General features: G+C 48.7%; 1 protein-coding gene across 2 annotated transcripts in view; it reads left to right on the plus strand.

Annotated features, from left to right (window-relative positions):
• The first annotated feature begins 5,923 nt into the window (after window positions 1–5,923).
• TRAP1 (TNF receptor associated protein 1) overlaps window positions 5,924–13,641 on the plus strand; it is a 45,126-nt gene continuing 37,408 nt past the window's right edge. The window contains exon 1 of one of the 2 annotated variants that reach the window (XM_027117562.1): window positions 5,924–6,326. In XM_027117562.1, the coding sequence (XP_026973363.1) occupies window positions 5,939–6,326 (388 nt within the window). In that variant the 5' untranslated portion in view covers window positions 5,924–5,938. Of the gene's footprint in view, window positions 6,327–6,375; window positions 6,509–13,641 lie in introns of those variants that run through there. The other variant, XM_027117563.1, reaches the window with a different exon arrangement.

The raw sequence follows: 13,641 nt of genomic DNA on the forward strand, positions 1-13,641 counted from the left end.
CAACCAGGGATTGAACCCCGGGCCCTCAGCAGTGAGAGCACAGATTTCTAACCACTGGACTGCCAGGGAATTCACTAAATTTTTTTAAATGATATATAGGCATAACAATGATATGGATCCAATAACTGATCCTCAAGGGAGATGGTGATGGTTAGGGAATGTTGCAAGTGAGGGTGAGGACCCTGCATCCACAAGTCCCTCAGGAAAATGTCCAGAAAGGACACCCTTGGAAAGGATGGCAAGGGGTGTGCCGGGGTCCCTGTGCCTGGACCCTTCCTTGTCCTCTCTGAGCCCACCCTGGGCCCCTCACATCTTGGCACAGGGTCGAGGCCCACAGAAGAGGGAGGGTTGCTTCCTGTGCTGCTGCATGGGGAGGGGTGTCTACTGACAGAGGGAGAGCCTTGGGGACCAAATGCTGGCATCGCAGCTGTGCTCCCAAAGTCAGATGTAGAGAGGGCCAGGGAAGCAAGGGGTCCCAGGGGCCATGCAGGAGGCACTCAGAGCTAACAGGAGCTCAGCAGCCAGAATTGGGGTCACCAGTGAGAGCGAGGCCTCCGCAGGCAAGAGCACAGGGGACCCTCGGGTTCCCCACCCTCCGGACACTTAAGTTCTGAGCTGTGGTTTCCTGGGTGAGGAGCAGGGGTCCTCGTGTGGGAAGAGGGCATTGAATGTCAGAAGTGGCAGGAAAGACGTGAGTGGCACCAAGCTGAGGCCCCTTTCCGTCTGGAACGAGCAGCTTCAGGTCTCCTGATGCACACCTGCTGCTTCCAGCTGATGTTCAGAGAAGCACGGAGCCTGTCCCCTCAGCAAGTGTTTATCGATCAGCTCCTGGGCGGTGACATGCAGCCCTGGGAGAACTCAATCAACAGAGGCACGTCCTGGAGGAAGGTGCTGGGGCTCAAAGCCGGGGCACTGTGCCCTGTTGGTGCAGGAAACTGAAGCATCTCTTCGTCAGGCCGAGGATCGAGGATCGCAGGCTGCTCCACGGTTCAGGAAGCACACGATCCTCCACCGCCATGTGCCCTCAGGACTGTGCTTCCTTCTCAAGGTTAACGTGCATGCGGATTGATTAGCTGGGATCTTGCCAACATCCTGATTCTGTAGAACTGAGGCCAGTGGGGGTGAGGGCAGGGGTGATGTGCCGAGATTCCGTGTTTCTAACAAGCTCCCAGGCGAGGCTGCTGCTGCCGGCCCTCATCTGCTTTGAGTAGCCAGGCTGCATGGGACCAAGAGCAGACCATCTTGACCGGAAAACTGCCTCAGTCTTAATGTTCATGATAAAACATGGGTGTGGGGAGAGGGGGTTTGGGCGAGTGGTTCTCGCCTGGGGTCCCCTAGACAGGACAGGAGTCCAGGCAGAACCGAGGCTGTGGGCAGCCCCAGTGGGCTGAAAGCCCTGAGTTACCTGGAAAGGGCATCCCCACCGTTTTGTCTGATGCAGGGAGGCATCCTGGCTGTGAAGTGCATTTGTAAAAAAATGCGGATTGTGAAGCAAACAAAGAAACAGGAGGGGCGCCTTGCCCCCCAGCCAGTTTCCAGGCCATGTGATCACACTGCGGCCTGTTCTTTGGCTCCTGGGGAGTGAGTGCCAGGGTCAGTCTGTCCCTCCTGTTTCCTGAACTGCAGGCACAGCACTCGCCACTCAGACGAGCCCCAGTGATGCTGATGGACAACAACCTCCTCCGCCCTGTGCCTGTGCCAAGAGAGGCTGCCCTAGGAGTCAGGGAAAATGGCCAATGGTCTGCATCTCCACCTGTCCTCTGATCCCCCGTTGGACCAGAGAATCCTGACTGAGGGAACCCTCTTCACACCTGAGGAGATGCAGTCTCTGCGAGGAGAATTTTGCAAAAGCTGCTCACCTACCAGGTGGGGCCTGATACCAGGTGTTGCTCAGGACACCATCTAGGCAGGGCTCTGTCTGGAGTAGAGGCCCAGGGTGCCCAGGCAAAGGGCCAGTCCTTCAGGGAGGCAGGGCCTTGTCAGCACAGAGCAGGCATTGAAGGAGGGGACCCTGCAGCCACCAGGAAGCCATGCCAAGAAGGGAAAGAGGCCTCCCAGCAGGCAAAGCCTCCCACACAGCCACTCCGTTTCCTCCAAGCGTCGCATGAGAATGGCAGCTCTAGGAAGTACAGGGCCATCAGCTTGGCCCAGGCACATGCCAGCACGCATAGAACAGAGCTGCCTTTCACCCTGTGGAGTCTCTCGGGCAAACTCATTCTCACTTGTCTTTCTCGTAAGCAATAGATGCGGTAGACTTGAGGTTTGGTGGACATTTTTTATTCCTAAAATGATGTCATCCACAAGCTGGGAAAAAATTGTGATCTCAGCTCTTTGCCAGGACAGAATGCACCTTTGAACACATGCCCTCAGGGCTAGTTCGCCCAGTGGTATCTCCCAGCGGAAGTTTCCAGGAAGAAATGCAAGAGTGGAGGTTGCTGCCTTCCCCAGAGCCAGTCACTCAGAGGAGGCCCCACCAGAGATACTTCGTGGTTGTCCAGATTCAACTGTCTTAGGTTCATCACGCTGGACAGGGAGACTGGGAGCCCACCAGGATGGCCCCTCCTGCAGGGGCACAGGCAGTGTTCACGGTGGAAGGGCCCCACAGAACAGGGGATTGCCAAGGGCCACCCACTTAGTGGGTGGCCACGGAGCCCCATAGAGGGGGCTGGACTGACTGCTGATGCTGTAGGGGAAGAAAAAGGAGACCTCGGGTCCATTCACCCCTCAAAGTTGTGGGGGTTTGTGGAATCAGCCTGTGACATTCCCAGTGTCCTTGATGGTAAAATTAAAAGTGGCCACTGGCAAAGTAGAATGAGCCCTTTGGAGAAAAAGCCTCAGTCATTTAGTGAAATTAGAAATGTCCTAGTGAGTTCCAGGCCAGGTCCTGCTAAGTGGCTGCACCTGCCTCCATGAAGGAGCACAGGTCTTGCTTCTGGCGGAATCCCACCATCAGCATGTGTGCCAGTGGGGGTCAAATGGAGCCGTGCTGCCTTGGGCAGGTCTCTCAAGTTGGGAGGATTGACCTTTGTCAAACATACTGAGATAGCTGTCAAGCGAATCAGCAAAATACTAGGTTTCTGAGTTCCAATCCATGCTGAGTTGGCATGAAAGTACTGCAAATGATGAAAAGGACTTTAAGGAATGCACAAATCCCTGTGCAGGTACCACCGGGCCATTAGTGCTTCTCTAAATTTGAACGTTTTGATGCCTCAGAAACCCAGGGAGAGGTACTGTTTCTGAGGTTCCGGTCAGAGGCCTCCAAGCTGCAGCTGCCCTTGTCCCAGACGGGGCTGTACAGGTCTGTGCCTGCTGGAGGAAATTCTTGCCCCTAAGGCCCGAACACTAAGACAATTATAGAATAGCTTTCAGACTACACCCGGGGTCTGCAGGACTGTCTGGGAGTTCCTCTCCTCACCTCCCGCTCCCATATTCTAGCTTCAAAAAGGAATCTGCCTTATAAAAGGATCCATGAAATTGAGAAAAAAATTTCATCATCACTGGGACCTTTCCGGGCCAAGAAGTAACCGACAGCCATGAGCCTTTCCTCCTCTGGGAACTCCCAGGATGTTGCCTGATGAAGGGAGAAGCTTGCCCAGAAGTTGGTGCTTTGAACAAAGAAATGAAGAAAAAGGGAGGCAGTCAAATTAGATTTTTCTTTGCAGTAGGCATTTTTTTTAAATTGTGGTAAAATATACACAAAATTTCAATCTTTCCTTTTTTGGGGGGCTGCGTTAGGTCTTCATTGCTGTACATGGGCTTTCTGGCTTTCTCTAGTTGCGGCGAGCGGCGGCTGTACTTCACTGCGGTGCGCGGGCTTCTCATTGTGGTGGCTTCTCTTGTTGTGGAGCACAGGCTCTAGGCGCGCAGGCTCAGTAGTTGTGGCTCTCAGGCTCTAGAGCGCAGGCTCAGTAGTTGTGGCGCACAGGCTTTGTTGCTCCGCGGCATGTGGGATCTTCCCGGGCCAGGGATCTAACCCGTGTCCCCTGCATTGGCAGGTGGATTCTTTACCACTGTGCCACCAGGGAAGTTCCTCAATCATTTTTAAGGGTATCAAATACATTCATACTGTTGTGCAGCCATCACCATCATCCTCTCCAGAACTCTATTCATTTTGCAAAACTGAAACTCTGTCCCCATTAAATACTAACTTCTCAGTCCCCCTCCCTCAGCCCCTGGCACCTACCATGCTACTTTCTGTCTCTATGAATTTGACTACTTTAACTACCTGATGTCAGTGGAATCATACACTATCTGTCTTTTTGTGACTGGCTTATTTTACTTAGCATGATGTCCTCAAGGTTCATCCACGTTGTAGCATGTGTCAGAATTTCCTTCCTTTCTAAGTCTGAATAATATTCCATTGCATGTATATACCATGTTTTGTTTATCCATTCATCCATCAATGGACACTTGGGTTGCTTCTACCTTCTGGCTATTGTGAATAATGCAGCAGGCATTTTTCATGGCTGTCAGCTTACCCCCAGGGGAAGGCAGTGACTTCTGCAAAAGGAATGGGCAGCTTCATAGTGGCCACAGTGGTGGCTGGGAGATCCAGGGGGTCTCCCCCTCCCTTCCCCTCCTCTGTTTCTCTCTCTGCTCTCCCCAAGCAACTCCCTGCCAGTCTCGATTAATTCAACTCAAGTACTCTATTCATTCTTTCCCTTCTTCCATTTTCCTTGTCTGCATAGGGCCTGAAATCTTCTCATGACCCCCTCAAGATTCGCTTGGATCCCTGGGCACTTTAAAAAGCCACAGTTCCTTGGGCTACCAGGGGACCCAATATCACAAAGATCTGTGGCTGAGGTTATGTCTCTGAAGGCCACAGACTGAGAGAGGACAGAAGGGTCCTAGTAGCCCCCACCCACCGCCATCCTTCACTGAAGCCTAGGTTTCCCTCCTCCCTTTGCCAAATACTATTTCCTCTTCCTGTAATAAGAGGGCTCCCCAAGCTAGATCTATTGCCCCATAGACCAATGTGTCAGCTCTTACAAAAGAGATGATTTCCTGAGTGGAGTGAACACCATATGAAATGTGAGGCTGAGACCCCTCAATTCAGCGGTATCCTGGCAACACTATACCTGGGACTAGCTCATGTGTCTGGAGTATCGTGAAGGAGGGAGTGATGTGGGGGTAAGGTTATGCAGGGTTTGGAGGCCGAGGAAGAAGGGGTTTGGAATTGATTATGTGCAGGGAAACCACTGGAGGACCCTGACTGAGGAGTGTGTATGATCAGCTGCTGTGCAGAGAATGGGGAGCCAGTTAGGAGGCTGATGGAGTCTTCCAGGTGAGAGAACTCCTGCTCTTCCATCCAAATCTGCCCACCTCTTTTACATTACTTAAGCCTGGAACTTGGGGATCATCCATACCACTTTCGACCTGCAAGTGTTCCCTGTCACACCCCCTCCCGTGGCCCCAGCTATGTCCAGGTCCCACTGGGGGACACTCTCCTGGCTCCTGTTCTTAGCAGATCCTGTCACAATCTCGAGTAACCCATTTGTGTGCAATTATTTGATCGTGGCAGCAAGTCTTCAGTGTGCCTCATAATCATCTAGGGGGCTGCCTGAGCCTCACTTCAGGCGGTGCCGGAGAATCTGCATTTTACGTGGTTTGGAACTCTGTGAGAAAGGAAGTTGATAGTCCGAATCTCCAACCAGACTCTTACCTCCAGGAAGGCGAGAGAATTGGAATGATGAATAAGCCCAGTCTTGCTGGTGGGAGTTGGCTCCCAAGTTTTGGTGTAGACAAGTCAAGCCTGAAATTCTCCCTTTTACTCTTTTTAGCTATTTGGCTTGTCTTGGTTTGGAGAGACTGACTTCCATTGGTCTGGACCGTTGGCCCGAGACTTATATAAAGACCCTGGAGATGTTAACTGCTTCTGCCCCGGCGTCGCCTTTTCACACGCTGCGAGGTGGATGTTAACATCTGCCCCATTTCTGGGATGCACAAACCGAGGACCAGCTGGCGACGGACAAGTGCCCCGGCGGCTCGGCGCACACGGCCGTCGCCCTTGACAACGCGGCACAAGGTCACGGAGGTCCCGCCCCCAGGTCCGGCTGCCCCCGCGCGGCCAGACCGCGCCCGGACCGCGCCCGAGCCCGAGCCACAGAGGGCCCCGCCCACCCGCCGGCGCAGGCAGCGGGCCGGGCAGTCGGGCGCGCGCTGTGACGTCACCACGCCGCGCCCGAATAAGGCCCCGCCCCGGCCTCGCCCCCGGCACGCTTGGCTTCTGTGGGCGCCGAGGAGGACACACATGGCTCGCGAGCTGCGGACGCTGCTGCTGTGGGGCTGCCGCCTGCGGGCCCCGGCGCTGGCGGTCGCCCGGGGAGGTGAGGGCGGCCGGGCAAGACGGGTGGAAAGCGAGTGGGGACGGGCACGCGCGGAGCCTTCGGGGTCCCGATCCCCTTTTCTACGTGGGAGGCGCGGTGACGGCTCTTCCGTGCTCGGCTTGGGAGATTTTTGTGAGGTTTACGCGTCCAACGCGCTGCGAGCGGCGAACGCTGAGCCCTCGGTACGTGCTGGTGTCACCTGGCTCGGCTCCGTGCCAGGCTGCCGGGTTTCCCCGGAGGTGACGGGGTTGAGCCCGGGCCCGCGTGACTGCAGCAGAGGCTTCTCTCCAACGAGCTCCTCGGGCCGGGTTGAGGCGGAGGGGTCGCGGGCTCCTCGTTCCTGGAGCCGAAGGCACTTTCGGGAAGTTGAAATCGAAGGGCGCGTGTGCGCTGGGAAGGGGCTTCACCAGGGTGATTACTTAAGTCCCTTAGTTGTGTTTTTATTCTTCCCCCCCCCAAGTTGATTTATACACGAATAACGCATAAGCCACTTGGTCACTCGTTCATTCGACACACACCTGAGTGCCCACTCGGCCCGGCACGCGGCAGCAAACCAGAGAACCGGCACGCTGGGCTCTCGTGCAGCCCGTGGACCCTGGGTTGTTGCCCGCCGTATCCCTAGGGCCTGGAATTGGTAGGTAGGTGCTCAAATCAGTGTTGAAAAAAAAAGAATGACCGCAGTCTCTGCTCTCACTCCCCACTCCGCAGTAACCACGGGTGAACGTCTTGGCGTTGCTTCCAGGCTCTGTACACTTAGTTACACACATATAAATATACACGTCTGTTTTTACGTAAAAAGGCATAAACCGTATATACATTGTGCTACAGATTTTTTTTTTAAGCTCTAGAATGGCTTACATATGTTTTCCTGTCACTGTGCACGGGTTTACGACTTTACAATGGACGCATAGTATCCTGTGTTAGGACGTATCATCATTTACTTAACATTGCCCTATTAGTGGACGTAATAAAGGTTATTTCCAGATTTTTGGGGGGGAGGGGTCATTACAGTGCTGTATAGAATGGGCGAGTATTTAATCCTTGTGTCCATGTGTGGCATTTCTTTAGAATTACAGAGAGTTTTAGAATTGATGGTTCAGAGCCTGTGCCTATTTGAAATGTTAGCTGATATTGCCAAATTGCTGTGCAAAAAGGCTTTATCAACTTATATTCTCATTAGCAGGGAATGGGAATTCTCACAGGGAATTCTCATTACCAGTGAGAATGTTTTCATTTGTTTAATGGCCATTTGTATATCTTCTGTGAATTTCCTCTTCATGTCTTTTATGGCTTTTTCTGTTACCTGAGTTTTAAATTTTGGTGTAGTCTCTTTTTAAACAATGATTTTTAAAAATATCATGCATTAGCAGATAAGACAACTGTAGGTTTTATTACCGTTTCTTGTATTCAACATCTTCCTTCCTTTTGGGATTTATTTCCTGTGTTAGCAGAGTATATATATACCCTTGTGTTTGTTTTGCAGAAAAAGTCAATGGGTTGTAAATTTTCTAAGCCCCACCGTGTTTAAAAAGATTTTTATTTTGACCTCATACTTGTAAAGTAGTTTGGCTGGGTGTTGCATTCCAGGTCAAAATAATTTTCCTTCAAAGATTGATATTGCTATGTTGTCTTCCAGCAACTTCGTTAAAGGTGAGCAGTCATATCAGTTTGATTCTTGTGTTTTTTTGTAGCCAACTTGTTTTTTTCCCTGCTCTCTGCAGGTTAAGATTCTTTTCCCATGTTCTGAGATGTTCTGACCATGTGTGTTTGTAATTCATTCTTTGTACCATTCTTATTTTCACGGTTGGCATTGCAAGAACGAGAGCATGCGGCAGCCACAGTAGGACTGTTTGGTGCTTAAGTTAACATCTTATGACTTTTCTGTTCTCTATAAGCTGGAGCCTTTGCTGGAATTTTCTGCCTTGGGGAGTTGTAAGGGGTGGGCAGTCTGCTCCAAAGAAAGTTCACAAGAGTGAGCTTTCTCTGTTGTAGGGCTAAATCATTGCAGGTTTGTGTCATCCTTCAAAAGGAGCCCCACCTGAACCCTGTCAACTGCAAATACCCATTTAGTACTAATTATTTTGTTGATTTATTTTGCTTCCTCCCTCTGCTCTCAGTGTGGGGCCCATACTATTTAATTTCTGCCCTTTCACCTCTTGTGCTGCAACCTTCACAAGAATTCAGGCAAATTTCTGGTGTTCTCCGGCTGTTTTTGGGGATGCAAGGAGTAGCACTTGCTGGTCAGATTTCACTCTCTCAGTAAAGCAGCTGTGGGTGTTGCTAATTTAACATGAGGACAAAGGTTTCAATGGTTAACTGCTTAGACCCTGAATGGCAGTGCCATCTATGTAAACCATGGTCCTGGGGCTTAGGGCTAGCGCCAGAGAAGCATGTGGACAGAGGAGGGATGTGTGGCCAGCTGACCAGGAGGCAATGGGACACTTGGTTAGGATGAGGGGCCTGAGTTATCTGTGCTGTCTGCAAAAGATCAACCCAAATGTAATAGGTTAGTAAAGACCTTATTAGTTACTGGCTGAGTAATTGATCAGAACTAAGACAAAAGAAAGATCCCCAGGTGTTTTGCTCCCCTCTGGCATGCAGCTTCAAGGGAGGGAGGGAAAAAGGCTGATGAGTAAACACTGAAGGAAAATGACAGTTCTCACTCCCAGATGTCAAATACCACGTTGTAACAGGACAAAGGAGACTATTAAAGAGGCCAGTGGTGGTGGTTGCTTGTCTGTCTCAAACCAAAGTACTGACTCAGGATCAATGAAAATGTATCCACTTCACTCTCAAGTGAGATACTTTAAGTTGCCAGAGGATTTTCTTGGTTTGGGTTCTTGGTGCCTTCATTGCAGCAGCTAGAATTTTTCTTAAATACCATTCTGCTCAGCCTTGATACAGAACACTAGCCTTTTTTACTAGGAAACTGCTGTTTGCTTCGTCCACGTGGAGGCTTACCTATAGTTCCGTAGCTTTTAGTAAAGGTAAATTCCAGGATATTTCTGGAATGGCTGGTTATTTCTGCTAAAACCACTAGGAATTACAAATGATGAAAGTTGTAGCTTGGAGAACCAATGTCTACTTGGGGGCATTATTTCCATCTGCTTTTTGATGCCCAAAGTATAGGTAAATTGAATACAGGTGTAGCTGAGTCATGGATGTAACTAATTTTGAAAGAATGGCTGTTATTTAGCAGCTGTATAATCAAGAAATGTGATTAGAATATTAGAAATTAATTTTGAGATAGGCAAAATGAATGCCATATTTTAAAAGAAAAATCTATATAGCAATACCGTTAAGAACAAAATAGAAGGGTACAAGTCTTCCGAAAGGACCGGGACAGTGAGGGAACCGATGTGTGCTGTGAAGGAGTGAGCAAAGCACTGAAGTTCACATATACCGATATTCCAGCATTTTTAGGAAATGGAGTGCCTGGAAGGATTTTCCATGAAACTTACTTGCAAAGTAGTAAAACATTTCATTTCAACCATTATGATTAGAAGTCTTTCTAAAAGACTTAATCATCAGATGAAACATGACAGAACCTTTCTTTGATTTTTTTCAGGGTCATTATGAATGTTAACTTATGGTCTTCTGTTGTAATACACAGGCCTCTGCAGGACCACTAGGATGTGACGGCTCCTTTGTCTATAAAATGTCCCAAACTGAAACTGCATCCTGAGTATTTCTGTGTTTTTAGCCTCTATTACTCTCATTTTAACTTACCAGGCCTCTGACGCCAGGTTCCCTCCTCCTCTCTGTTTTCAGTTGAGGGTTGGGAAACTGGATCATAAAACTTGTTAGCAACTTTTTTTAAAGGAGAGGAGAATTCTGGATGGGGACAGAATATTCTTGTTTAACTGAAGCTCTGCATGTGGATTTTGTGTCCTGTATTTTGACTCTTCAGAGATGCCCCTCCCTTTTGGTTTTGCTGTGTTTCTCTGTATTCAGGGAGTTGATGTTTCTTGATAGAGTGTCAGTATTGCTTAGTAGAGAACGATTAGAACAGACTGTGAAGGCACTTCCCAGGTGGCACACTGATTAAGAATCCACCTACCAATGCAGGGCACACAGGTTCGAGCCGTGGTCTGGGAAGATCCCACATGCTGTGGAGCAACTAAGCCCATGTACCACAACTGCTGAGCCTGTGCTCTAGAGCCTGTGAGCCACAACTACTGAGCCCGCGAGCCGCAACTACTGAAACCCACGTGCCTAGAGCCCTTGCTCTGCAACAAGAGAAGCCACTGCAATGAGAAGCCCACGCACCGCAACGAAGAGTAGCCCCCGCTCGCCACAACTAGAGAAAGCCCTTGTGCAGCAACAAAGACCAAACAGCCAAAAGTAAATAAATTTAAAAAAAAACCCAAAACAGGCTGTGAAACACAGTAAGGTTTAAGAAATAGTGAAAATGTTCAGGAATTCCAGAGGAACGCACGTAGAAAATTTTGAGGGAATACAGATCTTTTTTTTTTTTAATATTTATTTATTTGGCTGAGCCTGGTCTTCTTTGCGGCATGTGGGATCTTTAGTTGTGGCATGCGAACTCTTAGTTGTGGCATGTGGGATCTAGTTCCCTGACCAGGGATCAAACCCAGGCCCCCTGCATTGGGAGTGCAGAGTCTTAGCCACTGGACCACCAGGGAAGTCCCCAAATCTTTATTTGATATATAAATAGAAAGTGAAGAACTTTCTGTCTAGAATATTGATATACATAAATCTTACCTCAAATGATTACAGAACTTAAGAAACAAAATGTTTGGAGAAATTTCAGATGCGAATAGCTAACCTGTGGTATCTGGTGAAATTTGAGAGATAATGAAACCATCCGAGTTGACTTATACTGAAAAGCAGAGAATTTCATGCTTACAAGCATAAAACTATGGTAACATAGTTGGAGGTGTTCTGGAAAGAAAGCTAGAGGCTACATTCCAAAGGATGACGGTTTTTCCAGTATTGTATTTTCCCTTTTGGGGAGAGGCTTAATTCTCCTTTTCATTGATCTGAAAGTACCTTTACAGAATATTAAACTTTATAAGTAAACTTATTAAAAATTTTACTTTTTATAGAACCTGAAGCTTTAACTTAGAAATGTTTAGGTTGATATTAGATGAGTGAATTTCAAGCATTTTTTGTCATGTACTCTGGTAAGAAATGCATTCACATTGTGACTTGCTATACAAGTATGCATATACTGTACAAATATGTGTACATACTTAGCTGAAAGAGTTTTGTAAATACTTACATGTATTATGCTATGTGTTGGTTGTTTTTTTAAATATTTATTTATTTGGTTGCACCAGGTCTTAGTTGCGGCAGGTGGGCTTCTTAGTTGCAGCTCACGGGCTCCTTAGTTTTGACATGTGAACTCTTAGTTGCAGTATGCATGTGGGATTTAGTTCCCTGACCAGGGATTGAACCCTGGCCCTCTGCGTTGAGAGCACGGAGTCTTAACCACTGCGCCACCAGGGAAGTCCCATGCTATGCATTCTTTTACTTTCCGTTTCATTAAAAAAAAAAAAAATTCTGACTTAGCTCACTGAATTGCTTAGTTCACTGAATTGCTTTCATAATCAGCAATCTTGACCTGCATTCTGAGAAACACTGTGTCCTGTGGCTGTACCTTCTGAGAAAATGACCATGTGTTTATCAAGGGCCTGCTCCAACTCTAGGGTGATCGTGGGAAAAATAAAGACATGAGACGGTCAAGGCCACTGGAGCTCCATAGTGTGGCAGCAGCAGTTCCTTAAACGAACATCTGCAGTGCCTGCTGTGGGATGAGACGGACAGGAGTCCTGGCCCTCTGTGGCTCTGATGTGGAGTGGAGTCTATGCAGACAAGTACGTGCTGTATGGATGTCATGTGAAGAAACCAAAGCAGGAAGAGGATCGCAGTAGAAGTGGGGCGGTCAGGGGAGGCCTCACGTGCAGGGTGGCGTTTAAGCAAAGCCTGGAAGGAGGTGAAGGTGTCCGAGGCAGGACGTTTCAAGCAGAGGGAGTGGTAGGTGCCAGGGTCCTGAGGCAGGAATGGGCTGGCATATTGGAGGGACAGTAAGGAGGTGGGGGCCGCGCTGGGGACGCTCTTGAGTGGAGTCGGGTTAGAGTCGCGCTGCTTTCCTCTATGTGTGACTTCATGGGGAGATATGGGCAGCTGGTGATAAGATGGGGAGTTAGAGTTAAAGCTAACTTCATAGGAGTTTCCTGAGAAAAATTATTTCTACATTTTTATTAGTGAGAAGGTAGTGGTGTTTTCCCGAACAGACTGGTACAGTGAGAAAAACTTCTACCCTGTCTCAGCTCACTGCCCAGTGGCTCCAGGAAAAGCCTCTGCAGCGACGGGTGTCCACACCGTCCTTCCCTTGGGAATGAAGAAGGGCTACCCCGGTCATGGGCTGTGCGCAGTCTGCCCCTCACACTTTGCACATGCTGTATCTAGACACCCAGAGCCCTGGAGCCACAGTGTGGTGCCCCTTCCTTCACTTAACCTTCTCCTGAGGGACCTTTAGGTTGTTTGCAGTCTTCGTTCTTTTTAAAATCACAGGCAGTGCCACCAACAGTTTTTTACACCTTCACCAGTGCTAGCATAACTATTTTATAAATGTTTGTCAGTCTGACAGTGAAAATGCTATCTTGTTTTAAAATGCAATTCTTTAGCTATGAATGTGGTAATGCATCTTTTTCTATGATTCAAAGCCATTGATGTTTCTCTTTTTTGTGAAGTGCCATTTTCCTCTTGCACTGTTGGTCGTTTTCTTGTAGATCTGTGAGTGATCTTGCTGTATTAAGGAAACTAGCCTTCTGCCACATGTTTCAGACTTTTTTTAACTCTAGTGTGTTTGCCCATTGACTTTCATTTTTTAAAATGTGGTTATTGCTCATTGTTTTATTTTTAAAAAAATAAATTTATTTTATTTTTGGCTGCATTGGGTTTTCGTTGCTGCGCGCGCGCTTTCTCTAGTTGCAGTAAGTGAGGGCTACTCTTCGTTGCGGTGTGTAGGCTTCTCATTGTGGTGGCTTCTCGTTGCGGAGCACGGGCTCTAGGCGTGCAGGCTTCAGTAGCTGTGACTCGCGGGCTCTAGAGCGCAGGCTCAGTAGTGGCGCATAGGCTTAGTTGCTCCGTGGCATGTGGGATCTTCCCGGACCAGGGATCGAACCCATGTTCCCTGCATTGGCAGGCGGATTCTTAACCACTGCGCCACCAGGGAGGTCCTCTTGTTTTTATTTTTATTTTTTTTACCTCTTTATTTTGTTTTGTTTTGTTTGGCTATGCCCTGTGACATGTGGGTTCTTTTTGTTTTGTTTTTTTTGGCTGTGCC

This window comes from Aethalodelphis obliquidens, unplaced genomic scaffold (assembly GCF_003676395.1).
Source record: "Aethalodelphis obliquidens isolate GAN/ISIS:26980383/991018 unplaced genomic scaffold, ASM367639v1 scaffold18, whole genome shotgun sequence".
In the NCBI taxonomy this organism is placed as follows: Eukaryota; Metazoa; Chordata; class Mammalia; order Artiodactyla; family Delphinidae; genus Aethalodelphis; species Aethalodelphis obliquidens.